This window comes from Dipodomys spectabilis, unplaced genomic scaffold, assembly GCF_019054845.1.
Source record: "Dipodomys spectabilis isolate Male_0828 unplaced genomic scaffold, ASM1905484v1 ptg000032l, whole genome shotgun sequence".
In the NCBI taxonomy this organism is placed as follows: domain Eukaryota; kingdom Metazoa; phylum Chordata; class Mammalia; order Rodentia; family Heteromyidae; genus Dipodomys; species Dipodomys spectabilis.
In genome coordinates this window covers 32,791,718-32,813,334 of record NW_024870709.1, presented here as the reverse complement: position 1 = coordinate 32,813,334, position 21,617 = coordinate 32,791,718, and the positions used below count along the sequence as shown (strand labels likewise).

The 21,617-nt window shown below is 36.8% G+C and overlaps 1 protein-coding gene across 5 annotated transcripts; it reads left to right on the top strand.

Annotated features, from left to right (window-relative positions):
* The first annotated feature begins 820 nt into the window (after positions 1-820).
* Positions 821-21,303, top strand: Btla (B and T lymphocyte associated). 5 transcript variants are annotated; one of them, XM_042676930.1, is made up of 6 exons: positions 821-1,172; positions 8,490-8,810; positions 12,701-12,736; positions 13,399-13,542; positions 14,755-14,801; positions 18,779-21,303. In XM_042676930.1, the coding sequence occupies exons 1-6, from the start codon at positions 1,103-1,105 to the stop codon at positions 19,052-19,054; spliced, it is 894 nt and encodes a 297-aa protein (XP_042532864.1). In that variant the 5' UTR covers positions 821-1,102; the 3' UTR covers positions 19,055-21,303. The 5 variants fall into 5 exon arrangements, with proteins under 5 accessions (XP_042532864.1, XP_042532863.1, XP_042532866.1 ...); XM_042676929.1 differs by having other exon boundaries at positions 13,381-13,542; XM_042676932.1 differs by lacking the exon at positions 12,701-12,736.
* The last annotated feature ends 314 nt before the right edge of the window (positions 21,304-21,617 follow it).

Here is a 21,617-nt window from a genome sequence, read left to right as displayed (position 1 = left end):
TATAATTTATAATACTAATTGATAGCATTCTTTAAAGTCAGGAACACTGATTCATTCATCTTCACCTCTTCAACCATAACATACTGTCTCTTTGAATAAATGCATTATGTACTAAAAATCATTGAAGTTTGGCTTGGAATAATGTCAGAGCCACTGAAGGAAAGATTTGCAGAATCAACTAATATCAATGATAGCCCATGCTAAGTACAAAAATCAGGATCCCCCATTTGGAATCTCAAATAGTGACAACTTCAATTAGTTCTTATGATTCCAATATTTGGCTAGCTAAACACTGAAAGTGGTCTTGGAGAAAACAGTCCCACAGCAACTCTGAGCTCTCAAATTTTGAACATTTCCAATTCTTTCATTTCTTCCTTTATTGTTTCTATTCTGCTTCATCTGATAGCAACCACCTGTTGAAAGTGGAAGTTTCCCATAATTTATATTCAACATATTGATATTTAGAAAGAGTATGTAACTAAAGTAGGAATGATCTTTTCCATTGATAGGTAGCTGCAGGTTAAAGATGGTAGCCCTTTCCTCTTCCTGTCACTCATTTTCTCCATAACCTCAGATAAATGTTCATTGTTTTTATGATAATGAACAATCTCATGTTACATGTTCCGGGGAAATGCCTAAAATCTTTTACTCAAAAGTTTCATAATGACAAGCTGTAAAAAGAGGTATGTATACATACCATGGGTACTTTTACCATGATTTCCCTCACCTTGGTTTGATTAAAATCTCAACCTGAAGACTGTAACAACTCGGCTATCTTCAAAGTCTAGTTGTTTGTTTCACTTTGAGAAAAACCTCAAAGTGGGGCATGAACCGTGGCAGAGCGGAAGGAGAAGTTAAGGACTGAGCTGCTCTGCCGAATGGGGTTTGAGGCAAAACCCACAGAAGACTTAATGCCTGTTCATTTCGTTGCACAAAGTCATTCTGGCTTTTTCTCCTGTCCCCTTCCTGCAGCTCGCCTCTTTTTATTTATCTCTTACGTTCCATTCTGGTAGAGACCCTGATCCAACTCTGAAGAACTGAAGGGCAGAAGGGATGCTTTTTCTATCTCTGACATATTCAAGGAAAGAAGACTTTGCCTGCCATGTTTGGAACTGGGAAATCATTTGGGGTTCTCTTCCTAATCCTACATCTGAGCATCTGTAGCATCGATGGTAAGGCAATTGTGTAGAATTCTTTCTAGTTTAATGTCCTAGGGGTCATGGAGGCACTGCTTGCCCTTTGCTTAGACTTAGTAGGGTACAACATTTTTTGCTAAGTAGGTAATGACAGATGAATCAAGCAGTTAGACGTTATAGGAATAAACCAAATTAAGAAATGGTAGTCACCTGCTTGAATAGTTAAGTATAGATACTAACCATTGGTTGGCCAATGTCCCTAAAATTTTGGTTGTAGTTAGAAAAGAGCATTGAGCAGACATAAATAGAACAAGTAAAAATTTATCCGTACTACTAGGCAAAAGCCTTCTGACTTCCACAATGAAGGTGAATAAATAGCATGTTCTTTCTAAAATGACTCCAGCAGAATGTTGAAGTGCTCATTTAGGCAGGACAGGTGGTGATGAATTTGGATTGTATCTGTCTCCATGGTTATGTTGTCTCTAAATCTTTATGCTTGTTTCCGTGGGGTTTGCGCCTTGAGAATACTAAATGAGAAATTTAGGAGCAGAGCAACTCACATTGTTTCTAATGAGCTGAAAAGCGAACATGGGAATGTTTGTGTTGTGCATAAATGACATTCGGCCATCCTTTTTGAGACTATATGTAGGCAAAAAAAAATGGCAGTTCCTTTCTCTGAGGACTCTTGTTCCCTTACCTTGACACAGGAGGTGTATATTATAAAGGGAGAAGAAGGCCTAGGAGTGATCAGTAGAAGATTTTCATAGTTAACTGAAGATAAGAGTTTCACAGTCTCTCCTGCTTGGGCTGGCTTTGAAACGCAATCCTAAGATTTCAGCTTCTTTAGTAGTTAAGATTCCAGGAGTGGGCCTGGCTCCCAGCTCAAATATGTTCTTTTATTGCCTTCCATAAGCACATATATATCAGTTCTTGTGCTAATGTTTTGAATTATAAAATGCAATCACTGCAGTCCTGTGAAATGTCATCTTTAAGTCTAGAACTTGTAGATTGGAATTTGACTCTATGATATCAAGATGTCACCCAACCAGATCCAAAGTAAAAATTTCTCCAGTCATCCAAGTATTTTGTTGTTGTTGTTGTTGTTGTTCTGTGGTTTGAACTCAGGGCCTAGGTGTTGTTTGTTGTCTGAGCTTCTGTTGCTCAAGTCTAGTGCTCTACTACTTGAGCCACAGCTCCACTCTAGCTTTTTGGGGGTTAATTCGAGAGAAGAGTCTCATAGGCTTTTGTACCTAGGCTGGCTTTGAACCACAATTCTCAGATCTCAGTCTCTTGAGTAACTAGGTTTACAGATGTATGCCACTGGCACCCAGCCAAGTATTTTTCTTAAGTGTTTCATATTAAGTTGACTGGGTATTTAAATGGGTGACTTGAGGATGTTTTTAAACTTTTGATCAGATGCTCACAGTCAGTTACATAGCTACAATTAGAGTTAGAAATTATTCAACAGAATGTATCCCAGTTTGAAGGCTCTATTATATACTGTTCTGTATGAAATAAGGGAAGTGTTTTTTAATGTTATCCTGTAATTGGTACATAGCATTACTTACACTTTTTCTCCCAGTGTGCTGTAGCCTAGTGTTCCCAAAAATACACCTGCTTGTTAGAATTGGTTTGCCACTCACTGTGTGAGATATTGGTTCCATTTCTCTGTGTTCTTTCTTCTTAATTGTGATATTCAGTATGGTTGATGGATTTACCTGTAAATGCAATATTCCTCATCTCACCCAGATGATATTGGTCTACCACAAACTGGCCATTGACTTGGGTTGAAACAGGCATTCCAGGGTCGATGATGTTTTAAATCTATTATTCCTTGCAATTTAAGTTTAGTAGTACTGTGTCTTTATCAGGCTCATGTCATGACTTCATTTATTTTTCCTATGGATATGTGAGAAAGAGCTGTGTTATCAATTAAATGCAAAATACTTACGTGGTATTTTCTCAAACATGTCTGCTATTTATGAAAACCTTTAGAAGCAGATTCTTCAGTTTCAGGATTTCCTGGATTAAGTCATGAGCAGATTAATCCTCATGCTGATTACAGCTTTGAATTGACTCCTTGAACTTATCATTGTCCTTTGCCCCATCATAAGAATTTCTGCTGGGAGAGAGTAAGGGAAGGGTGACATTGTCCCCCCAAAAATGTACTCTTTACCTGACTTATGTAACTATAGTCCCTCTCATCACCTTGGTAATAACAAAAAAAATTATTTATTTTTTAAAATATTTCGTTGTAACGTTGTTTACAGAGGGGTTACACTTACGTAAGTAAGGTAATGAGTACATTTCTTGTCAAACATTGTTACACATGCCTACATTTTTCTCCCTCTATCCCCCCCCCCCAAATTATTTAAGAAGTGTCCTCTATTGTGACCCTGAAGTCAAAAGTTATTGTCTTTTCTACCTGGAATTTTCCTATTTAGTTTCCATTATCTGTGAGTTTTGCCTTTACTTTAGAGTTCATAATGGTAGAAAAAGGTAAAACCAATGGTTTGCTTAATTTCTTGTCTATCACAGTACGTTCTGATAGAAAGTAAAATATTGCCACTGTAACAAAATTACAGATGTTTTATACATTTAGTAACAATTTTAGTTGTCCAGGAAATTATTTACATATCTGTGTTCATCTCTATCAATGTCAGCTCAAAAATAAACTATCTGAACTTACTATTGTCATTAATTTTTTTCAATAAGTGTAACCATTTGTAGGAATTTTTCAGTGGAGGGATGGTGACTCTGTTGGGAATTTCCTTGCAATAATAGCTATAATCAAGTTATAGAATCTTCAAAAAAAAAGGAATAATAACTTTCACAAAATATTCCAAATCACAATCCTGTAACTTTACTTGCTCAGGAGGAAGGTTTTAGACTAGGTTGCTGTCTGTTACTGGCATTCCTTTCTGATGAACCAGTTTGGATGACTGTGGAATATCAGTTAGTAAGTATTTGAATTTCAATCACTGAGTGGACATAAATCAGGTCTTGCCACATTGAAGAGCTGAATGTCTCATTTTTTTGTCAGTGGTTAGAAGTTAACCACTACAGGATATTTTAAGATGCTTAACCGCGGTGCAACCTCTCAAAAGACACAGCTGTGTCTATCCTGTTGCCCTTAATGGACAAGCACAAGTAGCATTGTGAAAAGGCTCTCTTCATGAGCCTCAGGAAGCATGATGTCTCTCCCCTTCATACTTTTCTAAGGCTGTCTCCTCTTTTTGCAGAGGTATCATGCAATAGGAAGTGGTAGACCAGAGAGAAAGCAAATGTGTGAATGTAAACATAGCTGTAATGGTATGGGGCATGTCACACAGAAAAGTATGGGGATTCTACTGAGAGTATGTTTGGTGTTAATTATGTCTGTGGGAAGAGGCCCAAGTTTGTCTAGAATGGGTCTGGGAATAAGAAGAGACTCATCTTTTCCTCAAAGGCTTTTCTTAATTGACACAGATAGTAGGGCTATCTCTTACTTTGGGATTTGAAAGCTTTAAGAGATTTTGTTGTATTTAACAATCTAATTGTGAGATGATATGAACAATTTTCTGACTCTCCTTTGCACTAAAAATTATCACATTTCTGAATTGTGGTGAGCACTTTTGGTTTGTGAGCAATAAGAAGGTACATTGCTTTTACTGTGTATTTGTAATTGTCACCATACACAACAAGTTCAGAACAATGTCAGTGCTAAATTATTGTTCCCCAAATATTTTTGGTCTAAGTTTTAATAGTTATGTCCTCATTATGTTACTGTTTAGTTCTATTAATATGTATGTAATTTTCAAATGAGCATATTTACAGTTTTTATCCTTTATTAAAAACTATATTCCATGCACAAATTAAAAACTTCCCAGCTATGTATTTGTGCTGGACACCTATGAAATCAATTCCATGTCCTTTCAAAGAATAAATTCATAATGTTTAGAATCACTTGAGTTTAGTTAAGGTATGGTCCACCCTAGTGTCTTTCGGGCTACCTATTCCTGACCTGTGGCTGTCCATTTAGATAAAAAATAATGCCACCATGCTTATGGGTATAAAGCAGCACCATGGGTGTGTTTTCACTTTGTCACTATACATAGCTCTGTTTCATTTTACTTGCATTTAAAGTTTAAAACAGTGAAACAGAGTACAAATTATTAGGCGCTGGTGATTCATGACTGCAATCCTAGGTACTTGGGACACAGATCTGAGGACTGCAGTTTGAAGCCAGCTGGGACAGGAATGTCCTTGTAATTCTTATCTTCAAAGCCCTCTGAATCCTGCATTTGAGCTGTGGCTCAAGTGGTAGAGCCCTATCCTTAAGCAAAAACAGCTCAAAGACAGTATGCCCAATCCTCGAGTTCAAGCCTCAGGACAAGCACAAAATAAAAACAAAGAATATTTAGGAGCCATAAGATAGCCATAATTTTTACTATATAGCAGTGATGTAGTTAGGACTAACAGCCAGCTGTATGGTAACTGTGCACCTCTCCCAAGCCTATAGTCACTGAATACTAGAACTGGAAGGCATGTTGAATGGTGCTACTGGCATCAAGCAACAGTTTTTTGGTAAAATGGAATGGTAATACATTTCAGTAAAACAGGCATTGCAGACTACAAATGGTTTGAAGTCACATATTGAGAAGTGCCATCATAGTTATCTTTGTGTTGGAGTGAGCAAATTAAGAACTTCCTGTTTTGTAATTCAGTCCTTTATTTTTTGAAGAATTGGAGTCTGTTGGGATTGGGTGGCTACATCAAGTTTGTTTAATATGTTAGCATTCAAAACAGCCACATTAAAATGAATATGAGTATATTTATAATGGGTGTATGAATGCTCCATTTATTTTAAAACTGTCTTGTATGCCACTTTCAGAAAACCATGATCCAGTTGTGGATCCATTCCTTGAATTGGCCATGATATTTCTGGACCTGAAATTTTGTCTCTCCATTTCCTCAGTTCCATAATACCTTGTCAATGCTCTGATTCTCAAAAGATGGTTCACTAAGTGGTGTGTAGGTCAGGTTTCATAAGTGGTTTCTCCCTACTTACAGCATTATTCTCCAAGTCATTATGCACCTTGATTTCCCATTAGAAAGCAAATTCTACAAAGGCAGGCATCATGTCTTAATTTTGTATTTCCTAACAGCTATCATATAAGTTCTCTGTGAACCCTTTTTTCAAGCTCAGGTAAATTTGAAGAGAAAAAGAGTGGTAGATTGTAAGTTTATTCCAGTTTATTATTATTAGGTAATTTTGTTTTACAATGAAATAGTCAGATCCTTGAAGATGAAAGGTCTTTGTCTATAATCATCTTGTTTTCCACATATCTAGCTCAGGTTATATGCTCATAAACTATATAGTTTCACTTGGCTTTTCTGTCTCTGGCCTCTTGGCTTGTTTGTCATAAATCTTAACCACATCTACATGTTGTATTATTGACACTTCCTATTAGCAAACTATCTTACCCTTTCTCTTCAAAAGTTTTGGAAAACATCATCCTCTAACTTACCTTTTAATTTGCTTTCAATTTTACACTGAGTTTTTGAAGCCAACTAAATTTAGGAAGTCCTAACATGAACTAGTTTGAAGTCTTGACACCGTTATAGATAAGTAAATCATTGGGCATGGTAGATTCCTCCAAACTCAAAGTTCAGTTATTCCAAGCAGAAGTTGGTGAGCTATTAACAGAAATTATAGTGAAAGGTTTAGTAAATATAAGGAAGTAAATAAAAAGAAGATTCATGCAGGCAAGGGTGTAGAAATAAAGTGGAACATTGTTCTCAGTAGGGAACATATAAAACCCAAAGACAAATAAACCAGGCACTGGTGGCTTACACTTGTAATCTTTGCTACTCAGGAGGCTGAGATCTGAGGATCATGGTTCAAAGCTAACCAAGGCAGAAAAGTCCATGATGGTGACTCACCAGTTAACCACTCAAAAAAAGTCAGAAGTGGAGCTGTAGCTCAAGTGATTGAGTACTAGGTTTGAACAAAATAGCTCAAGGATAGTGCCCTGATGGGTCTGGGAATGTGGCTTAGTGGTAGAGTGCTTGCTTACCATGCATGAAGCCGTGGGTTCGAGTCCTCAGTACCACATATACAAGAAAAGCCGAAGTGCTGTAGCGCAAGTGGTAGAGTGCTAGACTTGAGCATAAAAGCTCAGGGACAGTGCCCAGGCTCCGAGTTCAGGCCCTAGGACTGGCATAACCATCTACTTAGAGAAGGTGTGTGTGTGTGTGTGTGTGTGTGTGTGTGTGTGTGTGTGTGTGTGTGTGTGTGTGTGTGTGTCCCGTGTGTAGGCAGGCTGTCTTTCACTGAGCCACATCTGGCTCCAACAGGTTTCTCTTTTCATTGTTCTTGGCTCTTAAGTTTAGTTGAGATGTTCCAGTTACAAGGCAGCTTTCCTGATAAGTTTAATATTTTCATGACATTATAACTTGTTCAATAAGAAAATTAAAGTTTTTTTCTGTGCTATTTTTTGTATACCTGGCAATTACTAACTGTTTAGATTGTAAGATTTAGTTTCAGGAAAAATTTCCCATCTCCAAAGTAAAGAGAGGCAGACTTTCAGTTTTGTCTGACCAATATACAGAAATTCCAAAAGAGATGGAGCAGTTGTCCTTGACTAACTAGCTCAAGTTGTGTGTCTCCAACACAGAATACTCACAGACAAGACTGCAATGCAGTATTAACAATACTGAAAAACAGAAAAGACAATTCCTGAAGCCAAGTGTTTCAGGGAAATGATTGTGTACAAAAATTTCTCTCTTTGGAAGTGGCGCTGTGGCTCAAGTGGTAGAGCGCTTGCCTAGAGCTGAAGAGCTGAGGGACAGCGCCCAGGCCCAGAGTCCAAGCACCATGACTGACAAAAAAAATTTTTTTTCTCTCTTTTACTTAATGTAATATCAGAGCTGGTAATAGAAAATCTGAAATACCACAGATTAATGAATTATAGAGAATTATAGACTTCACTATGACTTTAAAAATCCTGATCTTAATTCTAATAATTAGCACATTTCCGTAGGCAAATTTTTACTACCTCAGTTTCCTCATCTGTAAATCAGAGCTAGAATCTGTCTGTCCATCTGTCTGTCTATCTGTTTATCTATATAATAAGTATATGTCTAGTTTTTGTTGGAAGGATTAAATTTGTTTGATTTTTTAATGAAATATTATATGTATGTTAGGTATCAGACACTGAACTAGTGAAGGTTTTGATTTTTGTGGGGGTGAGCTAGTGAGGGTTAATTGCTAGTAAATGATTCTTGAGGAATTTTTGTCAGGAGCTGTTGCATTAGTATATAGTATTTGCAAAAGGGCAGATTTGATTTTTATTTTGTCTCATTTTTCAGGAGAAGAGTCATGTGAAATTCAACTTTATGTTAAGAGACATTTAATACATGTCACAGCAGGACATCAGTTTAGAATGGAATGCCCTGTGAAGTACTGTGTTAGCAGACCTAATGTGAGTTGGTGCAAGTTCAATGGCAGTGACTGTTTACCCTTTGGGAGTAAAGTTTCGTCATACACAAGTTGGGAAGAAAAGAAGAATATTTCCATTTTCAGCCTTCATTTTCACTCAGTGCTTCCTACAGACAATGGGTCATACCGTTGTTATGTGAATTTTTCTTCTCAGTTGATTACAAGCCACTCAATAGTCATAAATGTTACAGGTGAGTTCTCAACTCCCAGAGTGTCTATTGTTTTCCAGGAAAGAGAAGATCCAGGTTCTCAAATGATTGAGTCAGAGACTGAATTCCTATATTGAACAAAAACCTGACACATCTCACAAAATGAGACCTCTAAGTCCATATGGCTCTCTGAGTTTGTAAAGGAAGGTGGTAAATAATATATATATATATATATATATATATATATATATATATATGAATGGAGAAAAATGTAGTAATAGTTATTGTTCTTTGGGAATTATAAAACTGGTGTGGTAACACCTAAAGTACATTGAAATAACTAAAAAACATGAACTAAATATGAATGCTTTTAGCTTTTTATTCTTTGTCCTTGTTTTTTCTTTAATTTAAAAAATATTTTTCTGTCTTTAACTTCTGTTAATTTCTTTATAAAAAATTCTGTTTGTAATGCTCAGATAAGTGTACATTCATTAGTAGCTTACAGTGTGCCCATCCAGAAAGCAACATACTGATAGCCTGACAGATGAGTTTGGGGGAAGAGTTAGGGCTTTGGCTGATTCCCCAGATCCTCCCCGGAGGCCTCCAATTACATCTAGCAGTTTAGAAAGTACAGGTGAAGGTTAAACTGGTGAAAGCCAACTCAGTAAAGCATGGGAAAAAGTAAAAATGGGGGAGTAAATAGGATTAAAAATTTCATTCAGCATTATGTTCACTAGTGAAAGACAATGCTGGCACCATGCCTTGTGTCTCCTGACTCTCCTCCTGTCACCATGGTGTCCCTCTTCAACTCTCTATTAAAATTGATCTGGTTTGTTGAGACTGTTTTCCTGCTCTTTCTTTATTCTATGACCCCCATGGCTCAGTTTCCTAACAGTATTAAGTGTATGTGAGGCTGCAAGTTTGGGGGAGACATGCATCCACTTGCAGTCACCAGCTTCCTAATAAACACCCCAATTTGACCTCTCAAAAAAAAAAGGCTGAATGTTTTTCTCCTAAGAACAGGAACACGATAAAGATGCCTGCACTTGACATTTCCATTCAACTTGAAGTCTGAGCCAGAGCAGTAAGAGTGAGAAATAAAAATCATCTAAAATAAACTATACACTGCAAACTATCTCTATCATAAGTGGCATGGCCTTGTGTTTAGAAAATTCATTAAAAAAAACTGCTTGATACTTGTATTCATCAAAGTTGTAGGATTCAAGAATTAATGTATAAAATTAGTGGTACTCCTGTACACAAGTCATGAATACTCTGAGAAGGAAATTAAGAGAATTTATTAAGAGAATTTCTAATACCTATGTCACAAACCATGCAATACATCGAGTGGGGGCATGGCCCAAGTGGTAGGGTACTTACTTAACATTTGTGATTTCCTAGGTTCAATTCCCAGGACTGGAAAATAAAACAGGATAAAATACATAGAAATAAATTTAAGCAACAAAGTATAAAACTTTTGCATAGAAAAAAAAAAGCATGAGAGCAAAAAAAAGAGATTCAAGAAGATATAAATGAATATAGACATTCCATGATCACAGACTGGAAAACTTAATATTCTGAAGATGATACTATAGATGATCTACAGATTCAGTGTCATTTCTACCAAAGTCCCGATAGCTTTTGTCCTTAAAAATGGGAAGGTTTATCATAAGATTCATATCAAATTGACAAATCCAGAATCGCCAAAGAAATCTTTAAAAAGTGAGAACAACACTTTCTTATTTCAAAGCTTAGTATAAAACTACTAATAACCATGTGGAACTGACATATGGGTGAACACAGCATTGGTGCAATTGAATTGATAGGATAGAATAAAATGTATATGGTTAATTAATTTTTGAGGAGCATGTCAAGACCATTTAATGTAGAAAAGAAGAATCTTAGTAAGAAGTAGCAAGTGGGAATAAATCTCAGTGTTATAGCTCTTACCTAGCTTATTCTAGGTCCTAGATTTGGTTTCCAGCACTAGAAAAGCCGCACCAAAAAAAGGCTCAAATCCTTCAAACAAATTGTATTGGAAAAATTATATAGTCACATACAAAAGAATTTGAACCTTACTTTAGAATATATGTAAACAAATCAGAATGCATTAAGGATTTTAGAATAAGAAATAAAACCATAAACCTACATTTATATCAAACTACAAATCTACGTTCAAAAGAACATACAAAACAAATCTACATTCAAGTAGAAAAGTTGTAAATTTTTATGAAATCCTATTTCTTTTAGTTGTTTCATGCTTTTGTAATCCTATCTAGAAAGTTATTAGCAATTGTAAGTTTGGGAAGACTTGAATGTAGATTTGTTTTGTATGTTCACACACTTATGCCTTCAGACAACCTACAAGCATGAGAACATATTTGCAAGGCATACATACATTTGATCAGGAAGTACTGCCCAGAATATATAAAGGGCTCCACTATTTATCCCCACGTACCTCTCTGGATTGTTTGTAGGTTCCACCCAGAATCTGTCAGTTACTGTCTACAGCCTTCTGTTTCCCAGGTCTCTTCCTTACCACTCATTGGTCATCCATTTGTCTACTCCTTCATTACCCAAGTTTGAAAGGAAGCTTTCCAAGGTTACCCTAGGGAAAGTGATTTTTCTTGTCTGTCTATTTTAATGCCATAAGGCCTGTGCCTCTCACTTATCACGTTTTCTTCTACTGTTGTAAAATGTGGAAATATGTGCCCTTTTTTTAAGTCCTAAGAAAAGATTACAATGCTTCAGAAAACAGCAATCATATTTATTGGAGTTGTCTCTGGTTTTATTTTCAAAGGTTAGATACATTATTTAACAATTAAGTTTGATTTTAATGGGAAAACAAAGATAACAGGGAAAGGGAAAAGAAGGATTTCCTTCTAATCCTGGGAGTGCTCAGTTAACTAACTATGAAGCGAGGAACGAAATGCATAAACATGTTTAAAGGCCATGATTTTATATGTAAATTTTAGAGATAAGATTTTTTAAAATTCTCTTGCCTCCCCAGAACCATTGGCTCGTTCCTATAATCCCAGCTATTCAGGAGACTGAAATTTAAGGATCACACATTCAGAGCCAGCTCTGGAGGACAAATCCTTGAGACTGATTCTCCAATAAACCAGCAGAAGGCTGAAGTAGAACTCTGGCTCAATGGTAGAGTGATAGCTGTGAGTGAATAAGCCAAGTGAGCATGAGCCCCATAGTTCAAACACCAGTGCTGGTACACATACATACACACACACACACACACACACACACACACACACACACACATATATATGTATATATATATATATACATATATATGAATGGATTGGTATAAGTGTGTGACATAGTAGTTAGTCCCATAGTAGGGATTTTGGATGCCCTTGTGAAAGCAATAACTTCCCAAAATGAATAAAAGCACTTTGGAAATCAAAATCCTAGGGGACAAGAGGACAGAAATGGAACATTCATTGGCCTGCAACTCTGTTCTCCTCACCTGTCCTTGGGTCTGTCTCTGATTAGGGGTTTGGAGAGCACCTTATCTGAACTGGAAAGTGGATGTGGAGAAAGCAGACAGTGACAGACATAATCTCCATCTGTTTCACAAGAAACACCCAGGATGTCACTAAAAGTACACCTTCCCTGCGGCAGGCCATTCAAGTGGTCTTGTGTCCTTCCTGGGAAAGAGGAAACAAAAGCAGATAGATAAAGATTATGCTGTCTGCACAGAGTGTTTCTTTGGGCCTGACAATAAACATTTCATAGTCTCAAAGTGATGCTCCATGACTTTGGGACTGGGTTATTGGATTCCCTGTTAGTGAGCAGACCCCCAAGTCCTCTCTGAGATTAGCTTTAATGTTAAACATAACTAAGTGGACACTTCACTGTTTTCTCAACTAATTTCAATTCTTCTTCTTTTTTTTTTTTTTGGTTTTCAATTGCAGAGCAGTCTCAAAATAATTCAGAACGACCTCTAATTAGTAAGTAAATAAATGAATCAAATAAAATTGGTGGTTAGAAAACACAATAGAAGTTGTATCCCCATAATTGGGTGTATTTATACACTCTTAATTGTGTGTATTTATTTGTGTTATATTTATTATCTGTTGTTTGGTATGTAGCTCTTCTCCCTCTCAAGACAGCTATGTTTGCTGCTTCTGATAATGATTTGGCTCTTCGCCCAACCCAAACAGCAGCTGCAGCATGAACAGTATGATAGTGCTTACCATTCCGAATTACCAAACTGTGTATAATATGACCAGCTTAAATGGCCTCCTGACCTCCAAATGCTAAGCATCTAAGTGGGATGAGGACTCACACACATAATGGAGTACTATACTTCAGTCCTCTCCAGGCTATGTTAACAGTAACTCAGAATAAAGAATAATTCTTCCATCATAACCCAGAATACACTTGTATGTGTGCGTGTGTATGAAAGCTCCACATGTGCATTCTTACTAAGGTGGATAATTCATTGTGGTGAGGGAGGGTGCTCTGTGTAGTATAGTTTAGTAGAATTCCTGGGCTCTCCTCACAACCAGCCTCTCTGGCCAGCCTTCCTCTCATTTCATGACTTCAAAACCCTCTCTGGATATTGCCACCTGTTTCCCCTAACTACTTTTAGCATTGACTAACATTGCAGATGTAACCAATACTTCCGGACCCCCCTCCATAGAAGAGATGGCACTCAGGGGATGGCTGCTTCACAGTTTGCTTCCTGTGGGGGCACTGCCACTACTCATCATTGCCTGTCTCTGCCTGATCTGTGGCCTGAAAAGGAACCAAGGTGGGTTCCAGTTTCTCTTGCCTCTCTCTGTCACACATTTTGAGTTCCTTAGATGGGGACAGAAAAAGAACCATTGGTTCTTACTGTCTTCTTTTCTGATCTCTGTGACAAGCCATGGATAATGATCTCCTGGCCTGTGACTCATTTCCACCAAGAAGCCAAATGGATTGATTTGGACTGCCACCTGCTACAGTGAGGCATGCCTTGCCACAAGACATGCTCCACTCAGTTCCTCAGTTGTGGTATTTTCTCATTCTATTTGCATCCCAGGGTTGAAAGGGTGGCTGAAATAAATCTCTTGGGTCCACATGTTTGACTTGAGTTAATCTCCCCACCTCCCCCCACCTACATTTCACAACTAAATGACATCATCCCTATCCAAATAAAGAACCAATGTCCTTTGAGGGGATGCATGCTTATGTGTGTATGTATATACTTTCTATTGCCATCATAAATGTTTAAAGTGAGTATTGAACAATGTCAAATTGAAAAAAATGTGGGTTGGGCTATGCTTGGCAAGGTGTGATGTATAGAAAACAATCCTATCTCCTTTTGAAAACATTCCTCCAGTCTCACCACCAAACACTTAAACACAGAAAGCAAAGAATGCACAGAGTATTCTGATCTGGCTTTGATCTGGCCCACGTCAGCTTTTCCTTTCCTTTCATGTCTTCTTATCCTTTCTTTCCCCAACACCAGACAAGATATGGCTGTATCAATGATCCAGACAAAGCAACCCTTAAATAGTTGTCACAGAGAAAGCTTTGTCTGGGCAGAGGTGCTTCTGGTGTTTTGGAGTGAGGACTTCTGGAATGCAGAGCTTTCATCATTACAAACTGGACTCTGAATTTATAACTCTGCACCTCTTTCCACAATTTCTCAGTTGAGTTCAATACTTAAAGAACATCTCTCAGAACTTCAGAAAAAAGATGTTGGGATGTGTATCTTAATTTATCCCATTCCAGTGTGACTAGGCACTTGGCTATGGATGTGACAAAAGCATGTCTGCCATTGAGTTGGAATAGCCCAGAGCAGAGACTTCCATCCTTCTCAACTCAATGACCTTCCCCTTCTTCTGGGTGTGGCATGGAAGCCAAGGCAAACAGACAAGAACCAAACCGAGCATGCCCACTGTTATACGGCAGGATAGGTACAGGTGGTTCAACCCTGTCTCCTTCTCTCCTAATTACTTTCTTTTTGTTTGTCTTCCAGGGAAACAAAAGAAGACTTCAGATTCAACAGGCAGGGAAATTAACCTGGTATGTTCGATGTATCTGTTAAGACAAATACAATTATATACATACATATACACATGGATATATGTATATACACATACATATTGCATTAAATATATTTAATATGCTTATATGACATGATGAGCAGATACTGTTTACACTCCCCCCTCTCTCTTTTTTCTCTCTCTCCACATAGCAAAGCTCTTTTAAGTATCAAAACAAAGCGTTCTTTGTGAAACAGATTGGAAACGGTATTAAATCCTCTTGGTTCAGCCCTTGCCTGTTATGTGGCTTCTGATTATTCATTTATTTTTCAAAATTACTTTAAAGGGTTTTCTTTTTTTAAGCAGGATAGTAGGGTGTCAATGAACAATGAACCTAAAAACATCTTCACTTGTGGGTTATTTATCACAATAAGTCATAACACGATCATAATAACTAGGTTTCATCATGAAACATCCCAGTAGATAGAGGCCTGCCCCGGGCTTAGTTGCTATGCAGAATTTCCTGGGGATGAATGTGGGCTCACTAAGGAAGAGACTAGCCAAGGAGAAAAAAGGGCACTTTGTAGAGAATTTTTTTTCTACAATATTTTGGGAATGCATTTAAACTTCCTTTTGATTCAGAGTTGTGATATTAGAATGCAAGATGAGGCAATATATCTGTGAAAAATGGGAACTTTAAAAATTAAATGTAAATAGTCATAAATGAGATGCTTCAAAGGAACTTGATTTGTATGTGCAATGTGTTTCAGAAAGAAGTAGAAATGAACAATATGTCTATTGAAAATTACAAAAATGCCAGAGAAAGTTCTAGCCAATAATTCTCTCTACATATTAAACGGCAACCAGCATTGCATACCAAATTTCAAACCAAGCAAAGGATGTCTACTTTGATAAGATTGTATTAATATTTACTAAACATCTTTTCAGTGATAATGATTTGTTTTCTCAAAAAGGAACTTTTTCTTAAGTATAATTTTTCCCTATTCCATAGAACCACAGAACTAGATTCTGTCACCATCAGGTTTGAGAACTGGGAAAGTATAAAAAATTACAATGTAATTTACTAAGCAAATAAACCATAGGTTGGTTTAAACTGTAGTCATATTCATTCCTATGTAAGTTAGACAAATTATTATTTGAGGTTTAATTTAAAAGGGGTTTTAGCCAGGTGCCCATGGCTCATGATTGTAATCCTAGCTATTCAGACCTGAGACTATGGAGACCTGAAGCCTTTGAGGCCCGAGGACCACTGTTCAAAGCTAGCCCAAGCAGAAAAGTCTGAAACTCTTATATTCAGTTAAACAGCAAAAAGCCAGAAGTAGAAGCATGGCTCAAATAACAGAGTACCATCCTTGCGTAAAACAAAACAAAACAAAACACTGAGGAAGAGCCAGAGGCCCTGAGTTCAAGCCCCAGAGCTGAGTTGGGCACACATTCATGCACATACTTGAACATGTGTGCATGCACGCACATATGTGGTTTTTTTTTCTGTGTATATGATTATTGGGGAAGTTTCCTTTTACTTGTCCTTGTCATTTACAGGCATTTGAAGTTTTTCCCCATTTATGTTAACATTTCAGAAAATAATCAAAAGGATGCCACATTAGGTCCCTGCAAGGTTTTTTGTTTTGGTGATATTGAAAAGTGGAAGTTTAATTCAGTATTAAATTGGCAATATGTCTATTGAGAGGCATACTCTCAGAAACACTTTGGGTTTTATTTGTTTTTTTTTTTTGGTTGTTTTGTGTGTGTGTGTGTGTGTGTGTGTGTGTGAGTGTGTGTGTGTTTTATGTGCTTCCATTATTGTCTGGATTTTCCATTACAAGGACCACAATACTCCTATATATTCCATCCAAATAGTTGAGATAACAGGTATTTACCATCACACCCAACTTGTTTTTGGGGGGTCCTGGTAACATTTTGCCTCTGCTGAGGCAAAAGATCTCAAATTGAGATCTTACTGATTTCTGTCTCCTTAGTAGCTAGAATTGTAGGTATGAACTGCCACTCCCAGCTAAATTTTTCTGAAGAAGAAACTTGTGTGGGAAACAGTGAGACAATCCAAAGTAGAGAAAGGAACTATGCTTAAAAAAAAAAAAAGAAAATGAAAACATGGTATGAACTGTGAACCAAAAATCAGGAACAAATTTGAAATTTTTAAAAACCAAACACAAAAAACCTGAAGCAAAACTCATTCTTGTTTGGTGCAAACCAAAACACACAAGTTCAGTTTAAAAACCTAGTGAGTGCACCCTGAGAGAGACAAGATTGAGGCTTTTATAACAGTAGGGGAAAGGGGAGAACACAGCTCAGGATCCTTTAGAGAGAAGGCCTTGGATAAGCCTTGTGGTGGGAAACTGACCCAAATCAGGGAAGTTGCTAATTTTGCAAAGACACTGATGTATCAGTGCCAAGAGCAGACTGGTCAATCCTCCCATCTTTGCAGTCCACAGGGTATTGATAAAGTGCCAGAAAAGTTGGATTTTCAATTCTTGATGCATTGTGAAGCAGCCTATACCTGTGAGCAAACCTCTAAGGCTTTCAAATTTTCTTTTTGACCCTTCAGCGACCACTTTAATTTTCCTTATTAGTACCCATAAAAGCTAAAGTTCAAATCTGATTCCAAAATGGCAGTTGGAAAAATATAAATGTGCTTTTGTACTAAAAAAAACACTGAATTGTACATTTATTTATGAAAAGTGAATTATATATATATTATATGTATATATGTGTATGTTTAAAGTGCTTTATACACTGTAAAGTGCCATAGGAATACAATATAGGATTGCTTCTGTCATCTTCTGTCTAGTGTATCTGTCTACCACCATATGTTACCCACCACTTTCTAAAGAGTTCCAGGAGAGCTCAGGTGTGGAGTGTTCTGTCCATTCTTAGAAAATTTTACATGAAAATGAAACATATTTGGGAAGAGAACTAGGTAACCCATAGACTGATTAGTACAGATTGAATTCAAGAGAGGGATTGTGTTAATTGAGGATTTACATATTGAGGATTTATGGATAGATATTAGGTCAAGTGACAGGCTCTTCTGTGTAAAGGTGGGAGCCATATTAGCAGCTGAGAACTAAATACCTCAGTTCTCACTACCTCAGGATAGAGAGACAAGCTTGCAGTGAAGATACAAAGGACAAGGGAGGGGTCTGTAGGTTTCAAACATTATGTAAAAACGAATAACTTGAAGGAGTAAGGTCAAGTCTTAAGGATCTAAATTGACTGGCAAAATTGAGATTTTTTTTTTTAAGAAGAACAACTAGTATCTTCATTTTTTAGTTTTTATTTATTTTATTATATTAAGTAGTGATACAAAGAAGTTTCAATTCAGTGTGTCAGTTTGTAAGTACAACACATCTTGATCATAGTGTCTTCATTTTTACCTAGCAGATTATTCTTCCTTCAGCCAGGAATGACTAACAAACAACTGAAAAGAATGAGAAAATATCAAGACTCCTCTATTTTTAGTGTCAACAAGTACATTTCTTTGTAAGAAACGTGATATTTGACACTATCTGAAAGTAAGGCTTTTCTTGGGATAGAAATAACAACCAGAATAAGATTTCAGAAATTTAGCTAAACTTTGCCCCTCCAAAACTGGCACCAGTTTTCTAATTCCAGATCTGACATCACAATTTGCCTGGGATAACTCATAGTATTTTTTTTTAATTCTTTCTCACTTTTTTTCCCTACTTTATGTTTAATCACTTTAGTCTATACAATATTACTATTGCCCACTGGGTTATAAGCTGTTTGATGATTTTATTGCTTATCCAATAGTTTGCTTTTATCTTGAAAAGGGATTAAAAAGCCTTCTCTGGCACAAAATAATTCTTTTGTTGGAACGGAGTGGGTCTCCAAACTTGCTAACTATGTGGATAGCTGGAGCATCTGTGAGGGATAGTAGATAACTTTTCATTCATAATTTACTAATCAATATGTATTATCATGTCCTTGTTTATCCTTTTTTAAAAAATCTTATAGGCTGATGTTCCCCAGCCCCTTAGCATCGAGCAAACTGAAATGAGCACCAGGCAAAATTCCAAAACACTGCCATCAGAAAGTGCAATTTATAATAATGATCCCTTGTTCAGGCTATCAGAAGAGCTTGAAGCTAATACTAACCGAGGACTGGAGGAAAACAAACACTGCATTGTTTATGCTTCCCTGAACCATTCCATCATTGGAAGGAACACAAGACAGACACGAGATGTGCAAGAAGCACCAACAGAATACGCATCCATATGCGTGAGGAATTAACTCTGTTCCTGACACCCATCAGTGATTGCTGACTGCCCAGCAAATCGTCGTCATTGTCTGACCTCAGCAAGATGTCAACAGTCCTTAATGTGTGGACTTCGGTGGTTCATGGTGGTGGCTTGGGGCTTCCGTGTTCATATGGAGTAAAATCTCTCCTGAAAATTTCATTGGGAGACATTTAACAAAAAATCTTCTCTCTGGAACTGTTTCATAGCATGACTAGAAGAGGAACATTAACATTTAAACTTAATCAAATTTTTACTGAACATGAACACTTACTATTCCCTTTGGTTTTTATCTCAGACTTATAGCAAAGAGGGGTTTGTGCTATCTAGAACAACTCACTACAAAAAAGTCTCAATTTGACTAATTGTCATACAGAAATGATTGTTATTTTATAATAAGAATCTCCCCATCAGTCTTTAGCTGTTGTTTCTTATATACAAGCTGTTGTTTCTTATATATTTGAGCTGTGGCTCAAGTGGTAGAGTGCTCGCCTTGAGCTGAAGAGCACAGGGACAGCGCCCAAGCCCCACGACCGACAAAAAAGAAAAGAAAATAAAAGAAAGAACTTTAGACTAGATATAGGGAAAAAGTGGAAAGAGTAGCTGGTGGAATATAGAATTTACTAATTGGATATGGGGAAAAGTTTTCTCCATACCTGGAAAATGTGATCATTTTTTCCCTTGTTAGATTGAGGAGTAAATTAGATCTTAATGGAGAAATCAGTGTACAATCTACTTATGAGCAGAGTAAGGGAATATGACATAATGTTTCTGGATTGAAACACGTACAGGATCTGAATAAATATAAAACCACTGAAACTAGGCAAGTGCAGACTGAACTTATCAGCTGCCTATGGTTTTACCTGATAGCAAATGAAAAGAGCAAGTAAGGACATGGAGGAGAGGCCAGGAGTTGTTGACAGTCAATAGGGGGCAACATACGTTCATTAGCTTCTGTACAGTGCTGCTGTTCTTATGAAGGAATTCCGAGAAACCATAAGGTTTGCAGTCTATATTCACTCTTTTTAAAATGCTTATGTTGCAGCTACTTTAGAGGAGGAAAGTTAAGATTTTCATATTTTCTGAATTTACAGAGTACTTGAGTCTAATTATTTCAGAAATATCCTATAACTTTATTCAGCAGCTGGAAGCTAACTTCTCAGAAGCTGCTACTAAACAAATAATGCAATAATTCCTCATACAAAGCAAAAGTTAGAACCTGCTTGAACACACATAAGAGCTGCTGAACAAATGAATGTGGTCCCTGTATGTGCATGAATGCATGTAGGTATGTATGCACACTTGTATGTTAGTGGATAGCAATAAGAAGGAATTTACAGAAATTGGGACAAGAAAAAATTTATCGAATTGATATTCTTTTTTCAGTTTGCTTATGAAATGCAAAATACTACAGTAGATGAGACAAAGAAAATTTGTGCCAGGCACCAGTGACTCATGCCTATATTTCTAGCTACTGAGGAGGCTGAAAATTGAGGATCCTGGTTCATAGACAGTGAAGGCAGATAAAACCAAGAGGCTCTTATCTCCATTTTTTTGCTGGTTAGCAAAAAGCAGGAAGTAGAGTTGTATCTCAAGTAGTAGAGCATCATCCCTTAGCAAGAAAGCTGAGTGAGAATGCAAGACTCTGTATGCAAGCCCCAGTATCATCAGTAAAATGTAAAAGAATGTGTGAAATGAAAATGGGAATGTGAACAGAGAACACAGCCACAAAAATACGAAAATAGAGTTTTGTTATGCAGATTTTCCTCCATAATACTCAGATTACCTTTAGTTCCTAGGATTTAAGGCTGCAGATATTATTTCTGAGTCACTGTTAGGGATCCAGTTCAATATCATAACACCTAGAATTTTAACCAACCAATTCAATTCTAAATTAGTTCTTTCAGTCAGGCTGCTTTTGTGGACAATTTATGCAAAAAGGACGCTAGAATAGCTGCTTGTTTTCTTCTTAAAAATAGAAACAGGAAATATGGGAGGATGTGGACAGCTCTTATCAGATTAAACATACAAAGCTCAACAATTCTTTCAAAATGGTCTCCATTTTAAAAAAAACACGTAATTTCTATCTACTGTGATTAAAATAATCTTAATGTAGCTCACAATAAAGGATAATGTTATGATTTCACTTAGAAATAATTTATGCTGATATTTGTACCATGCTTGTCAAAAATCACAACTCATTTATACTTTTTGTCTCTATTAATAAAGTGTACCAGATATGTATGCATATTTCCATGAATGAATCTATTTTAGTATTATATCTATGTTTATGTCTTTGATTTACAGGTAAGATGCACTTTTCTATGAATTTCAAGCTTGTCAATTTTTCCAAAAGTAACATGCATTCATTGACACTTTCTCGTAAACAATTTGATACAAACTTTTGTACCAAAAAGTACGTGGAACAGTAGAATTGATTCTTGAATTTCATGGCGCGTGAAGACAACCTGAAAGACCTGTGTACCCACAGATGACCAACTCAGAAATCCTGACTCAGAAACTCTAAGCTCTATCATCTATGTCTTTTCAAAGCAATG

What these genes read in the sequence shown, in the direction of transcription:
- Btla (XM_042676929.1), top strand. Translation starts at nt 1,103, where the DNA reads ATGTTTGGAACTGGGAAATCATTTGGGGTTCTCTTCCTAATCCTACAT. An exon ending in TGGCCTGAAAAGGAACCAAG is followed by an intron (nt 13,543 to 14,754) that starts GTGGGTTCCAGT and finishes TTTGTCTTCCAG; the next exon opens with GGAAACAAAAGAAGACTTCA. An exon ending in CAGGCAGGGAAATTAACCTG is followed by an intron (nt 14,802 to 18,778) that starts GTATGTTCGATG and finishes AAAATCTTATAG; the next exon opens with GCTGATGTTCCCCAGCCCCT.